The sequence below is a fragment of the Phycodurus eques genome, chromosome 5, assembly GCF_024500275.1.
Source record: "Phycodurus eques isolate BA_2022a chromosome 5, UOR_Pequ_1.1, whole genome shotgun sequence".
NCBI lineage: Eukaryota > Metazoa > Chordata > Actinopteri > Syngnathiformes > Syngnathidae > Phycodurus > Phycodurus eques.
Window position 1 is genome coordinate 3,389,677 of NC_084529.1, and position 18,474 is coordinate 3,408,150.

General features: G+C 43.9%; 1 protein-coding gene across 3 annotated transcripts in view; it reads right to left on the reverse strand.

Annotated features, from left to right (window-relative positions):
• Window positions 1–17,829, reverse strand: part of glg1a (golgi glycoprotein 1a) — a 28,765-nt gene extending 10,936 nt beyond the window's left edge. Inside the window, exons 1-16 of one of the 3 annotated variants that reach the window (XM_061676937.1) lie at window positions 17,409–17,827; window positions 13,287–13,316; window positions 12,650–12,736; window positions 10,921–11,136; window positions 9,854–10,057; window positions 9,548–9,619; window positions 8,023–8,209; window positions 7,729–7,943; window positions 7,477–7,598; window positions 6,985–7,086; window positions 6,762–6,915; window positions 6,583–6,618; window positions 2,325–2,549; window positions 1,818–1,880; window positions 1,613–1,726; window positions 273–361 (exon numbers count right to left, since the gene is read on the reverse strand). In XM_061676937.1, coding sequence (XP_061532921.1) covers window positions 273–361; window positions 1,613–1,726; window positions 1,818–1,880; window positions 2,325–2,549; window positions 6,583–6,618; window positions 6,762–6,915; window positions 6,985–7,086; window positions 7,477–7,598; window positions 7,729–7,943; window positions 8,023–8,209; window positions 9,548–9,619; window positions 9,854–10,057; window positions 10,921–11,136; window positions 12,650–12,736; window positions 13,287–13,316; window positions 17,409–17,738 — 2,246 coding nt within the window. In that variant the 5' untranslated portion in view covers window positions 17,739–17,827. Of the gene's footprint in view, window positions 1–272; window positions 362–1,612; window positions 1,727–1,817; window positions 1,881–2,324; window positions 2,550–6,582; window positions 6,619–6,761; window positions 6,916–6,984; window positions 7,087–7,476; window positions 7,599–7,728; window positions 7,944–8,022; window positions 8,210–9,547; window positions 9,620–9,853; window positions 10,058–10,920; window positions 11,137–12,649; window positions 12,737–13,286; window positions 13,317–17,408 lie in introns of all 3 variants that reach the window. The other 2 variants (XM_061676940.1, XM_061676939.1) reach the window with 2 other exon arrangements.
• Window positions 17,830–18,474: the final 645 nt, after the last annotated feature.

Below are 18,474 nucleotides of genomic sequence, written 5' to 3' on the forward strand. Positions count from 1 at the left end.
TGCCTTTTTAAAAACATTGTTGTAGCGTGCATGCATGCTACCGTATGTTTTAAGCCAGCGTATGTTTTACCATGCCTGCGCCCAATAATACTTTGTGCCTTATGTATGTGTTAAATACAGAAACAGACCCCGTAACTGAGACTGTGCCTTTTAATACGGTGTGCCTTAGGGTCGTGATAAATACGGTACTAAGCTTGACCCGGTTCTGAGTTTCGTGTGTTTTTGAGAGCGTGCCTAATCAATTGGCCAGCGGACGAGCGGGCGGGTCTTACTTCTTCTTGATGTTGGGACAAAGTTTGAGGACGTCCTCCTTGCAGGCCGTCTTGAATTTGTACGAAAAGCGGAAATCTTTGACTTGGATCTGTGCCAACACAACACAAAAAAAGAGACAAATCATGTGTGGGGCAATCTTTTGCACTTAAGGGCCACATTTCATTTTGAAAAAAGCCACAGATGGGCCAGCTCATCCTACAGTGAGAAGAAAAACATTGAAATGTGTATGTAAAATAAGATTCAATCTTATTTTTAAATTGTTTTAAAATACATTGTAATTAAGTTACAAATGTCAAAAATAAGTACATTAAATGTGTTAAGGTTTTATTTTTTTTCTAATATTTTGCAACCTACAATAAACAAGTCAACCAATTTAATTTAAAAAGAGAACATAAAAAACTGAAAGTTTATTTTAACAGAATTCTCATTTTAAATATTAATCATTAATTTACCATCCATCCATCCATTTTCTGAGCCACTTCTCCTCACTGGGGTCGCGGGTGTGCCAATCCCAGCTATCATCGGGCAGGAGGCGGGGTTCACCCTCAACTGGTTGCCAGCCAATCGCAGCGCACATACAAACAAACAACCATTTGCACCCACATTCACACCTACGGGCAATTTTGAGTTGTCTAAATTAACCTAGCGTGCATGTTTTTGGGATGTGGGAGGAAACCGGAGTGGCCCGAGAAAATCCACGCAGGCACCAATTTTATAAAATTCATAAGTCTGTAGGAAATAGTTTCATATTTTTTATATTTAAAATCAATCATAATTTAATGCGATCACTATTTACCATGTAAATGTTTACTGTAAAACATTTTTTAAATTAAATTACTTATTATATATACATGCATATTTTTAATATTTACAAAAAAATAATCAGTTAACCAATGAGCTTTAAATGAATAAAAAATGTAATGTTTTTTTAATATGATTGAGTCTAAATTTTTAACTCATTCATAATTATAGTTCAACGATTTAGTAAAAAAACAAAAAAACTACAATTTACAACTTAAGATGAATCAATCTAACGAGATAAATAAAATTAATACAAATCTGTTACATATTTTTACTTTGAATCAAATGACCAATTTTATGTAATGAAAGGTTTCCGTGAACTAATGCAATTAGGTAAAAATTTAATAGATAAAAATGTATATATGAAAGTGTTCATTCCCCAATTTTCTTGTATTTTGTTACTCCCATTAACTTACTTCAACTGAGGAGTTCAATTATTCAAAAGATTGTCGAAATACATTTCAGTGAAGCAGTTTGAAAGTAAATTCAAGAAAATGACAGGAGGAGCGGCGGGGGTCAGGGGTCGGGGGAGTCTCACCAGCTGGAAGTGAGTGACTCCCACCGAGCACTTGTCGTTCATTTCCTTCTGGTGCTTGTTCTGCGCCAGACACTCCATCAGGTCTCCGGAGTCGATCTGGTTGTCCGCCACCTCCTGAGTAGCGGAGGCGGGGCGGGCAGGGCGGGGGGCGTGTCAGCCACTCGACATCACCATCATCGGCGGCGGACGGAGGAAATTCACTTACGTGGCAGTGCGCCTGGATGACGGGTTCGCAGGCTCGCATCAGCAGCGCCTCGATCTGGATGTCCTGCCGACGAAGCGCACGACACGCGCTTAGCGCACAAGTACACACCGGGTGGGGCCAAATGCCCTCCAAAGAAAGTAGTGCCTTGGCGCCATCATCCGGTAATCGGGACAGCGGTTTACAAAGCGGAATTTGACAGACGAACCGGGCGAGACCCCTTCGACTACAACTGCCGACGGCGTCGTACGCCACGCGCCGGGGTAATCGTGACGTTACTTTGGGTCGCCGGCAGAGGGGTGATATTGCCGGAGTGGCAGCGCCTCAAGTTTGCTGGAGTTACTATTCTTATTATTGTGTCATTCTTATTCCACCAACAAAACAGTAACCCAAAAATCGCCTCGTGATTAGTATTCTTGCAGAAACAATTCAAGTAGCGAGTCACTTTTTGGAATAAAGGTTGCTAGAGGGGTCGGAAAGGTCACCCAACGCTCTGGTTTTGCCACCTACCTCAGACTCGAGCTCGGTCAGGTTTCCCACCACGTTGCGGCAGTCCTGGACCAGGTCCTCCAGGTGGTCCTGAAGACACTCCAGCTCCTGTCCCGCCTCAGTCTTCTCGCTGCACCACTTGCCCAGATCCGTCATGCAGCGCCTCTGCAGCTCGGGGTCCAGCTTGACGTCCAGCGCCCTCTGGTGGAGGATCCTCTGCACCTCCACCTTGCAGTCCCGCGACAGCTGCGTCACCAATATCAACAGTCGTCACCGCGGCAAATGCACACGATCGACTGAGGTCACCTCGAGCTAACGTAAACGTCATGATTCCGCAGGACACCTGCGTGCCTTCATCATCTTCATCAAATTTAACAAATACAATGGTGCCTTGGCTTACAGGTTTCGGGCGATACGAGCGGTCCCTTGTTCTCGGCGACCGATTTGTGCGAAACAAGGCCGACTCGTTTGGTACACAGCGGACAGGGGCTGCACCACGAACAACGAAAATCCACAGATAATTGAGGACCATTATGATTGTATTGAAATTCCTTGTGTGTTTTGTGGACATACTTGGCAAATAAAGATGATTCTGAAAATGTCTTCTTTTTTTAAGTCAAACAATATTTGAATAAGCGGGGATAAACTGACAATAATCATTTTCCGGGTTGGTTCCCGCCAAAAAGGGGGTGGGGGGGAAGGGGGGGGGAAAAAAAAAAAAAAAAAAAAAAAAGAATTTGGAAAAACTAAATCCACGAACAGATGAATCCAAGGCTGCCAAGCCACAACCATGCAGGGGTCCGCTGTCAACTTCTGAGGCTGCTCAGCTTCAACTATATTGTCAACTACCGTATTTTCCCAACCATAAGTCTGTGAAATCTGTAAATGTTGTTGTGTGACTTTGATGAGCGCTCTGCCTGACTGACTGGGAGCATTTCCTGCCGACACGCTGCTTGCATAGAGGAAAGGCGGACGTGACTGAGGACAGCATGCGGACGGAGGAAGTAGGAAAACGAGTTTCGCCAAGTCGAGAAGACCAAACTGAGTTTCCGCGGAAACAAGGCGAGGGGGCCCGAGTTGGAAGACCAACTGGAGCAATGGATTACTGAGCAAAGAACAGCCGGGAGAAGCGTCATTGCTGAACGAGACTGACTGACAATGACGAGGGAACCCGGCGTGTTTGATGGAAAACTTGCCCAGCTGTTCATTTCCGATACAGAAGATGAGGACTTTGATGGATTTGTGGATGAGGATTGATCAAAACATAACGTGAGTACATTGTTAAATACTTCAATAAAGTACAACCGAACTCAGTTTTGCTCCCGCTGTCTTTTTAAAAACATTGTTGTAGCGTGCATGCATGCTACCGTATGTTTTACCATGGCTGCGCCCAATAATACGGTGCGCCTTATGTATGTGTTAAATACAGAAATAGACCCCGTAACTGGGACTGCGCCTTTCAATACGGTGCGCCTTAGGGTCGCGAAAATACATAGATTAAACTGTTTTGGTCCCTAACATCTGTCAGAACATGTTTCCCAAAGTAAAAGTAGATGTTTGCAAATGTCTTATTTTGAAAAAAGAAAGATAATTGTTCTGCTTTCATGGAGAACATAATTATTTACTGTTGAGAAGCTGAAATGGGAGGATTCTTACAATTTCAAGTTAAACAAGGTCTTGAAACAATTAATCGAATATCAAAATAGTTAAATTTCTTAACTGTTGCGGATTAATTGGGACACTAATAATGATATCAAAATCTAGCATCATTACTTTTAAGAGGTTAATAATTTGATTTTATAAAACGGGCTGCTCGCAAACACTCGTCTGAAAACACAAAAAAACGTATGTTGTCTTAATAATCAGCTCCTGTTTCTTTTATAGTTCAAGTTGCCACGGTGATTGTGTCAGATGAGCATCAACTTTCTGAATCTGGGGGAGAGGCGGGGTACACCCTGAACAGGTCGCCAGCCAATCGCAGGGCACATAGAGACAAACAACCATTCGCACCTACGGGCAATTGAGAGTCTTCAATTTACCGTCCATGCATGTTTTCTTTGGAATGGAAAGCGGAGTACCCGGAGAATATGCAAACTCCACACAGGCGACGCCAGACTTGAACCCGCAACCTCACAACTGTGAGTCATACGCGCTATATAACGTTATACGACCTGAATTGCTGCATTTTATTTTCACTTGAGCGGAGCGACGCCGTATCTGAAGCTTGCAAGTGGAAAAACTGCTAAGTTGGGAAACCGGTAGGTCAAGGCGCCACTTGTGCGTCGATTGGAAAGGACGACGTCATTTCTTCGTCACGTGACAGTCGAGCGGCTCACCGCAGGAATGATCGGCGGACCATTTGCTTCCCATGCGTCAACATTAATTATAATCTTGAAATATTAGTTTCAGAAGTTCCACACATATTTGGAAAAACAAAAAAATCATCATCTTTTTCCACGCAAAAAGTCAAGCGCACCCCCAAAGCAAAAGGAGACCCAACTGGAAGAGCAGTTTAGCCAATTAGAAGCCTGAAGAAAGTCATTCAATGAAAAGACAACAATGGGGAAGCGAGTAGAGAATCATATTCAAATTAAAGAGAAGAAAAAAACTAAAATAAACCCATTCTTGCTGAAAAATGACTTTTGGAAAATGTTCACACAGTCAGTCGTCAAGTTCTCCTGAAAGTCATTTATAGCAGCCACCTAAACTTGATTTGAGTTTGCATGTGAACATAAAAAGAAAATTCAGCATTCCCCAAAATATCGCAGTTCATCAATTGTGCTTCCGCTAGATATCACAAATTTTTAAGCGATTGTTTTTATAGATTTTTTACAGTACAGGATGTCCAACTTCAGTGTAGTACCACATTCTACCACAACAGGTGCGGCAGCACTGAACCCTAAATGCAGGCTAATTCAGCGCAAAAAGAGGCAAGGAAGGTCCCCTACTACGTCCATAGAGCAGAGAGGGTATATGCATGCAGGTTTTGCTGTCCGCTCTGTTTGTATGCGTTGCTGCTCTGTGTTTAATTCACAGTTGTTTAAACTTTAGAATTACTGTGAGCTCTTTGCTAATCTATGTTAGCCCGTCTACATCTTTTTCATTATGTGTTAGCATTTAGCTAGCTGACTTGGGTTAGACGAAATTATATGGTTTTGGCTGAACATTTGTACGTTTAGCGATACAATCTGTCTTTTATCGTATGTTCCGTTTGGATGCGTCGCTCCTCTGCGCGTGTTTACGTAGCAGTTGTTTGAAGGCTTAGAATTACCAAAACATTTTTGCTAGCCTATCTAAGGCACTTCAGATTATATGTTAGCATTAAGGTAGTGGGTTTTCATTATTATATTAGATTGAGTTTAGGTGAACATTTTCATGCCTAAATATAAAATGTGGAATTCTCTTTTGTTTGCATGTGTCAGCTTTGAAGGAATACTTAAGTATCTTTTAATATGTTTAAATAGGTTTTAATACATTTAAACCCATCTACAGCGCAAGGGAGCGGTAAAACAACAACAAAAATACGGTGGGGCTGCAACTCATTTTAATAATTTATCCGTCAATTGCTTTTTTCCAGTCATCGAGGAATTGCCTGAAAAACATTTTTCACTTTCTATCCCTTTGCTCAAAAACAGAAGATTATGTCAAGGTGGCAATGCAGAAAATGCACACTTACACATTATGATTGACTTCTTGGTTTGGTCCGTAAACATCCGTCAGATAATTAAACTAACCCTAACCAAATGTCTTATTCTGAAACAACGCAAATTAATCAGTCTGCTTTCATGGAGGACAACAAACTTCAACTCACTGTTGAAAATTCTTAAGATTTGGACAACTTCAATGTAAACAAAGTCTATAAGAGATTATTTGATTATCAAATTTGTCGCCGATTAATGTGATAGTTGATTAGTTGTCAATTTAGCGATTAATTGGTTGGTGCACCTTTAACTTGAGTTTAGCTCCCCTTTAAATCTGCAATGTTGAATTGTCTTTTCCGTATCAGTTTTTCAGTAAATTTCAACTGGTGACAAATAAACAGCTTGAAACATGCCCACTTTTCTTCAGAATCGTGCAAGCCAGAGCGTCAGATGCAAGGAATTCTTGAAAAATTGTCTTTTCATGTGTGTTTCAAGTGTGCGCGAGGGGTCAACATAAAAAAAGGTTGCTATATTTTTGATTGAATTGAACATATCGCCTGCGATAAATTGGGGTTCACTGTGTTCATGTATAGACCGTCGTCATCGTCATCATCATCAGGTGTAAAGGAAGTACTCACAGTGGTGTTTTCTTCGTCAGTGACTCCAATTGGGAGCTACGAGAACACGTTGCGATCAATGAGTACACACGACAGGGACGCTTGCGCTTGGTCCTCGTACGGCCCGTGTTGCCAGGTTGCGTCCGTTTCGTACCCCGCTACCTCCCTCCATCCCTCGCCCGCCCGAGCGACTCACTCACCCGGCGGCCCTGCTCCACCGAGCGGTAGGCGTGGCGATACAAGCACGAGAAGATGGCACCGGGCGGCATCATCTCGCTGGTCTCGTTCCAGCTATGCGTGTGGCAGAGGCGTGCCGCGTCACCTTGGCACTTCCTGTACAAGATGGGGTCCAACCTGCGCGGGTCAGGGTTGGCGTTAGCGGCGGCTGGCTGAAGGAGGGCAGGGGGCGCCACCGCTCCTTACTTCCAGTCTCGTGCGATGAAGTACTGCAGCTCCAGCAGGCGGTGCTCACAGTCCTCCACCATCTTGTCCGTGTACAGATGCTCCATGAGACACGACAGGATCCTAAACATCAGAAAGCAATCAACAAGAACGGCGGTAGCGCCAAACCGGCTTGCGTCAAGTTGCTGGAAAAAAGCCACGCGAGCGCGGGTCCCCGCATCACCTTACATCCAAAAAGAGTTTTTCATCATATTGTCAACTTAACAACGGTGAAAGCTTGCAATGCGCACGGACAACACAACACAAACACACAAAGACAACCCTAACCCTCTAACACACGCACACAAACAAAAAACAACATAGACACACACAAAACCAATCCAAACATCCAAACCAAAAGGTAAGACTGGAAGCACCCAACACTGAACAAAAGCAGCCCAACACAATGGCGGCGGCGGCAACGGCGGCCGCGTGGCTTTTCTGCAGGCACGTGTGGCGGGCAACTCGTCTGACATGGGGTCTCCGTTGCGGATGTGCTTGCAGGCCGTCTGGATGACCGACTCGCAGGCTTCGTTGAGGGCGCGGTCGATGCGGTAGTCTGAGCCCGGGTCGGCCTCCTGGATCAGCGTCTGGAGCTGAGGACGAGCGAAAAACACACACGAGAGCGGAAGCGGTTTCAGCCAGGGGCATTATGGTCCCAGTGGCCTCCACTGAACTCCCACAGCGTTCAATGCATTGGATGCCGTGGCCGCGGGGGGGACTGACCGCTCGCTGGCAGTTGGCGTCGACGGCGCCCGCGTCGCCGCGGCCCACCCTCATGAGGCAGTGCAGCGTGCGGCCTTTGCGGTGCAGACCCGAGCAGTGGCCCTCGATCTCACTGCGGCAGTGCAGCACAATCTCGGGGCTCAGCGAGAAATCCTCCATCAGCATGCGGCGGTAGTCCATCATCTCGCCCTGGCACTCGCCGCTCACCACGCGACCTGCACGGGAAGCGGCAAACAAAAGCAGAGTTCTAACGAGGGCTCTCGGCGTACGCGGCGGCCGTCGTCATTCCGTTACCTCGATGCACGGCCGACTCGAGGCAGAGGAGCAGGTAGGACAGTCGCGCCTCGCGGGCACGGGGCACGCCGGTGTCGGCGCTGCAGCGGTACTTGCGCAGGTCCGACTTGCAGGCTTTGGCCAGAGAGTAGCTGACTTTGTAGTCCTGGGCGATCAACTTCTGCCGGGTAGTCAGCGCCTCGCGACACTGAACGCACGCCCACCCGCAAACACACACAACGCAGACAAATGCACACGATACGCTTTATGCATCAACCGTGACACTACTTTGGGCTAGTGTTTGTGTTTTCTGTTGTAATTATCGTTAAAGCCATGATTGTAAAAGTGCGTGAGACTATTTGGGCAAATTCAGTTTTATCACAGTGTTAATCTCACAGTACGATAATTTTGTGATGTGGTGCAGAAGCTCAGGTTTTTGTGAAAAATATATCGTCCAATCAGATATTACAGTGGACATTTATCCTCGTCCATACAATGTTTACATTCGTATACCTCCAAAATTATATTATTGTTCCAAATATAATTGGGAAATTCTCTGATTTGACAGTAGTTGTCATATTTCATTTAAACATTTGAAAATGGATGATGTCCACTAACAGTGAGCCCTTTGCTAGAGTCCAAAAAATTCAAGCCAAACACACAAGAACGCTCTTAACGGCCCTACTGGGCCACGGATCTGTGCTCCGGGTCGGAGGTCGCCGCGAACCGCGCCTACTCGGCCGATCGGTTGAAAAGCGGCGCTCAAACAAGCGAGCTGCGTCTGAAGTGACGATCATCAACGTGTCCTGCAATTCACATTAGCGTATGTACTATTTTTACTTTTAATAAAATCGGGCGATTAACGTATGCCCCTTATGGTCCCATTTATTCAGTTACATTTACTCAAGTAACATTTTCGATAAACCGTACTTGTCACTTTAAATGCACTGTACTTTTTACTTTTACTTATGTGAAGGATCAATACCGTTACAATAATCAACATGCCGTTCGCTACTTTTATTTATCCATTCATGCGTGTGCGCGTCTATTTTTTGACTCCATCTTCGACAGCTTTGTCATGCAGCTCTTCAATTTTGACTACTCAAACTTGGATATTTCAGCCCACTTCTAACTTGACAAAACACCTTGCGGTAAGTTGCAGATGTTTCTACTGTTGTTTTGGCAGTGGATATGGCAAAATTAGCACTATCCCTGTGGTGTCGCACACACAATCACTATGTCTGGTCAGCAAACAGTTTCTTCATGAAGTCATTTAAGTTAAGTCTGTGTTTAAATGTCTTTGTATTGTTTTAAAAGTGTGTTTAATGACCCCCCCCCCCCCCCCAAAAAAAAAATCTTTGTAATTGCAATATAACATGCATAGGGTGTTTTTAAATAGGGTCTTTCTATATTGTGTATTTCACTTATTGCAGAGGTGTTTTGGAATGTAACCGCCAAGATGGAGGGTGGAGGTGGGGATTACTGGATATGTATTGCATGTTTTAATAGGGATTCATGTGCAGTACACCCAAAGATAAACATTCACCCTTTCCGACATGGCCTCCTCAAACTTGTGGTTGAAGAGACACTTGTAGACGCGACCCTCGCCCGCCAGCGTCTGCACAAACGCACAAGAGCGCACGCTACTCAACACACACACACAAACACACAGGTCGGAGCACTCGACTCAACTTTCATCACATTAGTGTTGACTTTATATATATATATATATATATATATATATATATATATATATATATATATATATAAAAAATAAAAAAAAAAGAAAGTTGCGCATGCTTTAAAACAGAAAGTAAGAGCGGCGGCTGGCACCCGGGTCCGGCGGACTCACGCTCTCGCAGAAACGCTCCCGGTCGTCCCGGCAGGAGAAGTACAGATATCGGTCCAGGTGGAAATCGTCCGATGAGAGCTCGGCCACCCGCATGATGGCCTTCTTGCACTCGTCCTTGATGGGGTGCGCCCCCGGCCGCTCCTCGGCCTCGCGCACCAGGCCCTTCTCCAGGCACGCTATCACCTCGCCTTGCGAGTGGATGTCCTGCGTGCGCACGCACGGAAAACCAGGGTTATTTTCTGTTTAAATGGCATGCTTTTAGACAATTAATCGACAACTACATTAATAATCAATTAATCGTTTAGAGCCATTCTTCAACTTAAAATTGTCCAAAACCTATTATTTCAGCCTCGCAACTGTAAATATTCTCTGCTTTCTGTAGCCCTCCATTATAGCAGACTTATCATCTTTTGTGTTTAATATAAAAAAAAAAAATTGTCAAACAACTGCTTTTACTTTGGAAAAGGATGATAAAATGTTTTGGCCGATTTTCCGACGGATGTTACGGACCATACCAGGAACTGAACAATTTATGGAAGAAAACAAGTCAGTTTAATCAATTACGAAAATACTCCTTATTTGCACCCTGAAAATGAATAATTGACATGGTTGAACCTGAAGCAGCCTCAAAAGCGCACACCAAACTAGTAGCCCTTTGTCTGCATCAGCTAAGAAGTTAGTCACTTTCAAAAAAGGTTCACGAGTACATCACTTCCTCTCGTGTCATATTGCGCAAAGTTTATTTGGTTTTGTTTGATTATTGAATAAGACCAAACAACAACAATCAATTAGTAAACTATTCCGAAAAAAATCTATTGTGCAAATTTTTTTTCCAATTAATCGATACAATAATTGAGTCTAAAAATATTCATTGACAGCGGTCCACGCTTTATAATTATTTTGCATGGATGTTTGCTTTTGCCACAACAAAAGTTTACTTTCATGCTTACAATTTCCTTCATTCTTAACATCCCAACCCCGGGTGTACACGAACAGTCAATAGTTTAGACCGTTTTTCTAGTGCTCTTCCAGAAGCAAGTTTCACATGGATACGCGCGTGGCGCCACCTTGTCTCCCGAGGTGATGCTGCCGCAGTGCAGCGTGTTGATGTCGTCACGGCACTTGTCGGTGAAGCCGCAGATGAGATGGTAGTCGCTGAAGACGATGCTGGTCATCTTGGTGATGTACTGCTTGCACTGGTAGTCGCTGATGTTGCCGCGGTGTTCCACCAGGCACGATACCAGGTACCCTTTGCCCAGCTCCTCCGCCGCACACTCTTTAATCTGCCGCACAAGCACACGCACGTTTTCACATGAGCTACAAGATGACTTCGTCTGGCGCAGGGGTAAGCAAAACATGGCCACAAGAGGGGGGCTGGGCCCGCTATATTCTTTCATCGGGCCCGTCGAGCATTTACATTAACAAAAGTACGGTAATAGTTACTGCATTAACTTAGCAGTGTTTTACAATTTATTTTTCATTTTATATTTTCATTCCTTTGCTACAATAAATAATTGACTGAATATTATTAAAAGAAATTTACATTTAAGAATGTCTGATTCAGTTCAATAAATAATTGGTTATTTATATATTTATTCAACTTAATTTAAAATACAATTAAAAATTATAACAAATTTTAATGGCAGTTAATTTATTTGTTTTAACTGATTTATTTTTGTATTTATTAAATGTAATTGTAAATAGCACAACAGAAATGTTACAACAATTTTACATATTCAGTTAACATTTTAAATCTGTCAGTACCAAGGACATGTTAACACATATTCAAAAAGACCTTCTTAGAATTCGAACATTCAGTGCCAAAAACGTGTTTTCAAGTCTATTCCATTTTGTTGAAGTTGGGGGGGGGCTACGGGAGAATTTGTTGGTGCTCTACTGTCACTGTCAAGCTTTCAGACAATGTTAATGAGGCACAATCGCCAGCGGATGGCAGTGATGCACCATTTTTGAATAATGGTAACTCCCAGTTTGCTTCATCATTTTCTTTCATTTGGTAGATTCGGCGAACATATAATTGCAGAATACAATATGTTGTGGGTCTTGAAAAAAATCTGTCCAAATGCTCTAAAATAGCTGCCAATGTACGCGTTCTTTTCTGAAAATGGCTACCACTGACTGAGTTAATTATTCAAATAATTGGTTTCTTAATTATACATGACAAAATGTAAAAAGTTTCCCCCACCCCACCCCCCCCAGGTACTCCTGTTTCCTCCCAAATCCCAAAAACATGCACGCTAGGTTAATTGAAGACTAAATTGCCCATAGGTTTGAATGCGAGTGCAAACGGTTGTGCCCTGTGATTGGCTGATGACCAGTTCGGGATTTACTGCGCCTCCCGCCCAAAGATAGCAGAGATAGGCTCCAGTAGACCCGCGACCCACGTGAGTATAAGTGATACAGAAAATGGATGGCTGTACAAAGTAAAAAGTAGAATGATTTTTTTTGTTGTTTTTAAAACATATTTTACATGCATTTTTTATTCATTTAATCATGTCATTAAATAATTGGTTGATTGTACATGAAATATTACTGGAATTATTTCACATACATTTAACAACTCCAATTAAAAATAGATTAGTAATTAACACTATGTAAAAATATGAATTATTGCATTATTAGATTAACCTACGACTTAAATATGTATGAGACGTATTTTATTTTATCAATGTGATTGCCCACGTGTCCATTTTCCAAATCCAAATTTTCCAGTGCCCTGACGTGGTGTGACGTGGCGAGGTCAGTGTGATGATGTGTGGTCACGCCGTCTGGCCTCACCTCGGAGATGGTGGCCCTGCACACGTCCACAGCCACGGACTCAAACTTGGGGTCAGTGGTCAGGTTGAGCTTGTAGTTCCACAGCAGCTAAGAGTACCACATTTTATTATTTATTATTTTTATTATTTTATTTTTTTTTTTAAAGGAAAAAGAAGAGCCTTTCAGTATGAACACATTTCATTCACGCGTGCAACTGTGTCACTTCATGGCAATACGACGAACACGCCTCCACTTGATGGCGCTCTTCTGCTCTTCATGTGTAAGTAAAGATGATTCTGATTACCTTTTTTTCAAATTCAAATGTTGTATGCAAGTAAACGTGGAGGATTACAGTGATTCCCCGTTCATCTTGGACATACTTTCAAGTATTCCTTAGCGTTGCTTCCTCTTGCTTTTAATTAATGACTTTAATTAATTAATTAATTATGCTGCACGTCTTCCAGTAGAGCTCAGTGCTGCCTTGCATGTGTGTGGCATAATGTGGTATTACACTAAAGGCACGCAAGTCTAAATTTGGACTTGCCAATACAGTGCAAAACGCCCAAAAATAACAATGATTTGAAAATCCACGATAACGCGGGGAAAACTGTACACGGTGTATGCTGGGAAGTTGAGCTGAAGGCAGGAACACACTTACGTGGCTGCATTCCGCTGCGATTTCCGTCTCCTGAAAGACAAATGCACACAAAGTTGAGTGAGTAGAGCTTCCAGAAAGCTTCTTCATGTTTTACATGAGTGCTTCTCAAAATAGGGTGCAGCCAGATGGAGCTGGGGATGTGTTGCCAAATATATTTGCAATAAATGATGTGGTATTGTTTAAAAAAAAAATAAAAAATAAAAAAAAAGACAAAAACGCTTCGCTCCAAATGGGGACCAATTAAATCCTTTTTGACCTTTTTGATGTTTGTGACATCGACACAAATCTGGCACCTCAAAACTATAAAACCAGATTCAAAAAGACCTTCCGAGGACAAAATAATTTATTTTCAGATATACAGTAAAACTATTAAACACCACGTGCGACGCTGGCTCAGCGCACAGCTCAAGTTTAACGTCAACGTCTTTTTTGTTCGCCAGTGACAGGCGGCGAAACCTGCCTGACTTCCAACATGTGACATTTCTCTCCCTCCCTCGGAACGGAACGCAGCCAATCAAGAAGCGCCCAAGAGTGACGAACACGGAAACGACCGTAAATGAAAGCATACGTCTGACCCGATGTCGTTTTAAAAGTGGCTTCCCCAGACAGCAAGAAGTCTTGTCCACAGCAAGTTGTTTTTGAGGACATTGTCATTTTTCAAGGCTCTCGACTCCGGAAACATCGGGGAACACGCGGGAAATATCGGCACGTATCCGCAAGTGTCTCTCCTTCTGCAGTTTTGTGTTATCATCACACGAGATTTTGAGATTGACGGTGAAACAGAATCTTTACAACCAAAACTGCTAAATGCCTGATTTTATATCTTTATGTGTGGGGTCTGTAGCAGATTACAAACTTTAAAGATTTCAACAGTCCTTCAGTACACAGTCTGTGTGTGTGTGTGTGTGGTTAATAGTACCATGTCAGTTTTGATTGTACAAAGTGGAAAAAAGTGAGTATCATCGAGGGTTTAATTTTGTGTGTCTATTTTTAAATGCATGATAAAATCTTCAACAATGTGAGCAGACGCCTTCTCTCCACCAAAGTCTTCGTCCTCCCACTGGACTCCACGTCCACCAAACCACAACACACACACGCGCACACGTTGTGTGTCTAAAAGCAGCAAGAGGCCACGCCTGCCTGCCAGCCAGCCAGCCTGCCGGACTTCACATCCAGGCGCACCGCTAACTGGGACCCAACAATATGTGCGCGCGCACACTTGGTGCTCTTTCAATTGCTTTACTGAAAGGTAACAAAAATAAACAAGTTCATTCATACACGAGCTGAACAGCCACAACTGCAAACGCCAAGGCACCTAACAAAACACGCAGACTAGCTAACACTGTTAGCCAGTCGCTATCCGCAGCCAACGCTACACTGTCATTCGCCGACACCCACGTCACTCACCAAGCTTTGCCCCCGCCTTTTAAAGGCACACAACTCAGTCTCAGATACAACAGTGTGGAATGTGAGTATGGTGACCCCGAGTGGACAACAATGATACCTGCACCTCACATGCACATTTAGTTGTTGAATAATGCAGATTAAGCTATAGTTATATGATTATTCAATTACTCAAATTGGTCGAATACTCAATTCTAAAAATATTCCGACAGCTGAACCTTTGTTTAAATATTTTTTAAAAAAAAATATATATATATATATATATGCGCATGCGGCACGGTGGGCGACTGGTTAGAGCGTCAGCCTCACAGTTCTGAGGACCGGGGTTCAATCCCCGGTCACGCCTGCGTGGAGTTTGCATGTTCTCCCCGTGCCTGCGTGGGTTTTCTCAGGGCACTCCGGTTTCCTCCCACATCCCAAAAACATGCATGGTAGGTTGGTTGAAGACTCTAAATTGCCTGTAGGTGCAAATGTGAGTGTGAATGGTTGTTTGTTTGTATGTGCCCTGCGATTGGCTGGCAACCAGTTCAGGGTTTACCCCGCCTCCTGCCCGATGACAGCTGGGATAGGCTCCAGCCGCTTCTCCCTAGTGAGGAGAAGCGGCTCAGAAAAAAAAAAATATATATATATATATATCCGGTTGACATCATTAACATGATTTTTATTGGTGCGTTTTGTCCAATCAAGTTTAGGACGAACCAGGAACAAACAGCGGACCAACTAATTGCAACTGTGCTGACCAATGTTTAGCAGAGCGCCACTTGCAAAGTCACACAAACCTTTGGCCTCGGCACTTGGAGGGTTTAGATCAGGAGATCTTGTGGATTTTTAAGGCCAGCTATTTCAAGAAGTTTGTCACACAAGACTGACTCAGTTCAGCCGAATTATGTTGTTATTTGGGCTTTATTATGTGTCCTGTTTGTCTATGCTTGAACTTGGATCTGTTCCAGAAAATAACACTGATTGATTGATTGAAGCCAGACACAAAAAGCCAATGACCAAGGTCATTGGCTTTTTGCGCCGGTAATTATTTTAAAGTGCATGACGTATTCACAAAATAGCAAAAAGGTCGAGAGATGTTTGGAAAAAATGTCTAATAGAGCCTTGCTTACAAAATAATGATTAGCCTCACTTTTCAGGCTGATCTATTAAATAAATTTTATACAGGATGAATTTTTTTGGGGGGGGGGTAAAGATTTTTGGGTGGGGCTTGTGGGGTCAAGGATTTGTTTTGAGGGAAAATATTTTGGCGTGAAAAATATTTTTTTGCAGGTAAAACATTTTGGGGGGGGGGGGGTTGTCACACAAAATGTTTGGATACAACCGTTACGTGCAACTTTGTCATCAGACACTGAGATCTTCGCACCTTATCACCATCCTCGTCACCGAAGACATATTTTGCAGAAGACAATTTTTGCAAAAACATTTGCAGGAAATATTTTTTTAGGAGGAGAAAAGATTTTTGCAGGGAAAATGTTTTCTCCCTTTGCAAGAACAAAACTATTGGATGAAAAAAAGGCAGGTAAACAAAGTGGTAGGGTTGGAATTTCACAGGGAAAAAGTTTTTTTTTTTTTTTTTTTTTGCTGGAAAAAAAGCCCAAAAAAATCCCATGGGGGGGGGGGGCATGTTGGAAACTTGACCCGAGGTATGTGCACCCAAGTCTACATAAGTGAAGAGCATCACATGGACCAGCCAAGCCACGCAGTTTGACGGCTCATTTTCGTGACGTTATATTGTTGAAAATGTTAAATGATTAAGGATCGAAAGCGCACATTTGGCTTTACTACTTTTCGTATCCAACTTTGTCATCAGCTGCTGAGATGTTCGCGTCTCCTGCTGGAAGTGAGGGGCAGCTCCAGGCGAGCCCCTCACCGACCGGAAAGCCTGGTTCCCGGCCACTCGCTGCTCTTCGGACGTCAATTACTCAAGTGGCAGCTTGCGGCCGTCCTGCTTTATCGGTGCCTAACTCGAGTAAACGCCGTAATTAGTGGCACAGACAAAGAAAGAAAGGAAGGAAGAAAATCGCTCGGGGAAAGGTGCCCTTCCTTTGCCAGCACCTCCAGCGACATTCACTTGATGGCAGTCACAGGCGTCTTTTGTTCAGTTATTATTACACACGGTTGCTTTTCCACCAAGCTGCTCGTCAAACACCACCGAACTTCAATGCCCATATGGCGATTTTGGATGTCCCAGCGCTCTTCTGAAGTCCCCCAAAACAGAATTCTCATCCTCCCAAAACAGAATTCTCATTTGACTCGCTAAAACATTAGCGACTCAGATGTTGTTGAGGGGTCGATTCGGCATCTACGTTTGAGCGTGCGTCTCCCGTCATCTTTCCCTGCGTATTTACAGTGGCGCTGGGCCGACGTTGCGACCGACAAACCCGACACCGAAGAGCGCTAGAGTGGCACGTCGAAAACACAGCGAAACTAATTTGGAGAAAAAGCAGCACGTCGAACGGAAATGCTCGGGTGACACTTTGAGTAAAGTTCCTTATTCGATGATATTCGGACAGGAACGCGAAAGAGTCCGAGTGGTCCAAATAGTCATGGCGTTTCCGCGTGACGTTCTCAGTGGACGTGGGCTAGCAGGTGGCTAACGGAGGCAGCTTAGCTTAGCTTTGTTTAGCTGGCCGCTAGCCGCTAGCCGCTGGCCACTGGCCGCTGGCACACCCCGACTGCTTCCAAAGCCCCAAAGGCCGTCGCCGAGTCACCCACCTCCTTCTTGTCCTGGAGACACTCGAGCACCGCCAGGTTGTTGTTCCACGTTTCCTTGGCGCACAGGCGCGTCAGGTCGTCCCTGCAAACCGCCTCCTCGGACAATTTCCAGCCGCCGGAGCGCTTCCGAGGTGCGGAGGCCCCGCCGCCGGGGGCCGGGTTCCTCTCGGCGGCGGCCGGTAGAGCACCAGCGCCGCCGGGCAGGTTCTGGAGGTTGGCGGCGACGGGCCTCGCTTTGGCCAGGCCGTTGGCGTCTGCTCGACTCGGCCGGAAAAGCGACGAGACGCAGAAGAAAAGCAAGAGCTGGGGAACACGTATACAGTCCGCCATCTTAACGCGGTCAGCAGTCAGCCTGCTGCTGCGTTCAGGGGCGCTCGGGTATTTGGGATGCCGGGAAAGAGCTCGCCAACGCTCTCCTCTCGGCCGGTGGGCGGCTCCTGAATAATTCATCAGCGCGTGCGGGGTCAGGCGGCGCGTCGTCCAATCGCACAAGCGCGCGGAAAATCCTCTCTGCGCACGCGTCGCATCGTTCGAACGCAGTCATACGTACAGCACATACAGAAAATGTTTTCATTTCAATCAATAAAAAATGATCTGGTATTACTGGAATGCCTGCCTAAACAAATGTTTTAACTGCGTTCTAAAAGTGTACACTGAAAAGGCAGCTCTTAGCACATAAGTACATACAATATTTACTTACATTTATGATATACATATTTATATCCAGCCAGGCGTATACACATAAATGTATATAAATACATATAAAACATTCAATTTCTATTGTCACTTTTTATTCATCAAGGGTTTACTCAGAGTATTTTGCATACACAATTACACCATTCCCAGTCAACCAAACACAAACAGCATAGCCTGTCCAGAAAATACTGTACATATCGTGCCTTTGTTCGATACATGCACATGCCTTGAAGAGGTGTGTGTGTCTGTGTGTGTGTGTGTGTGTGTATGTGTATATATATATATATATATATATATATATATATATACATATATATATATATATATGTATATGTATATATATGTATATGTATATATATATATATATGTA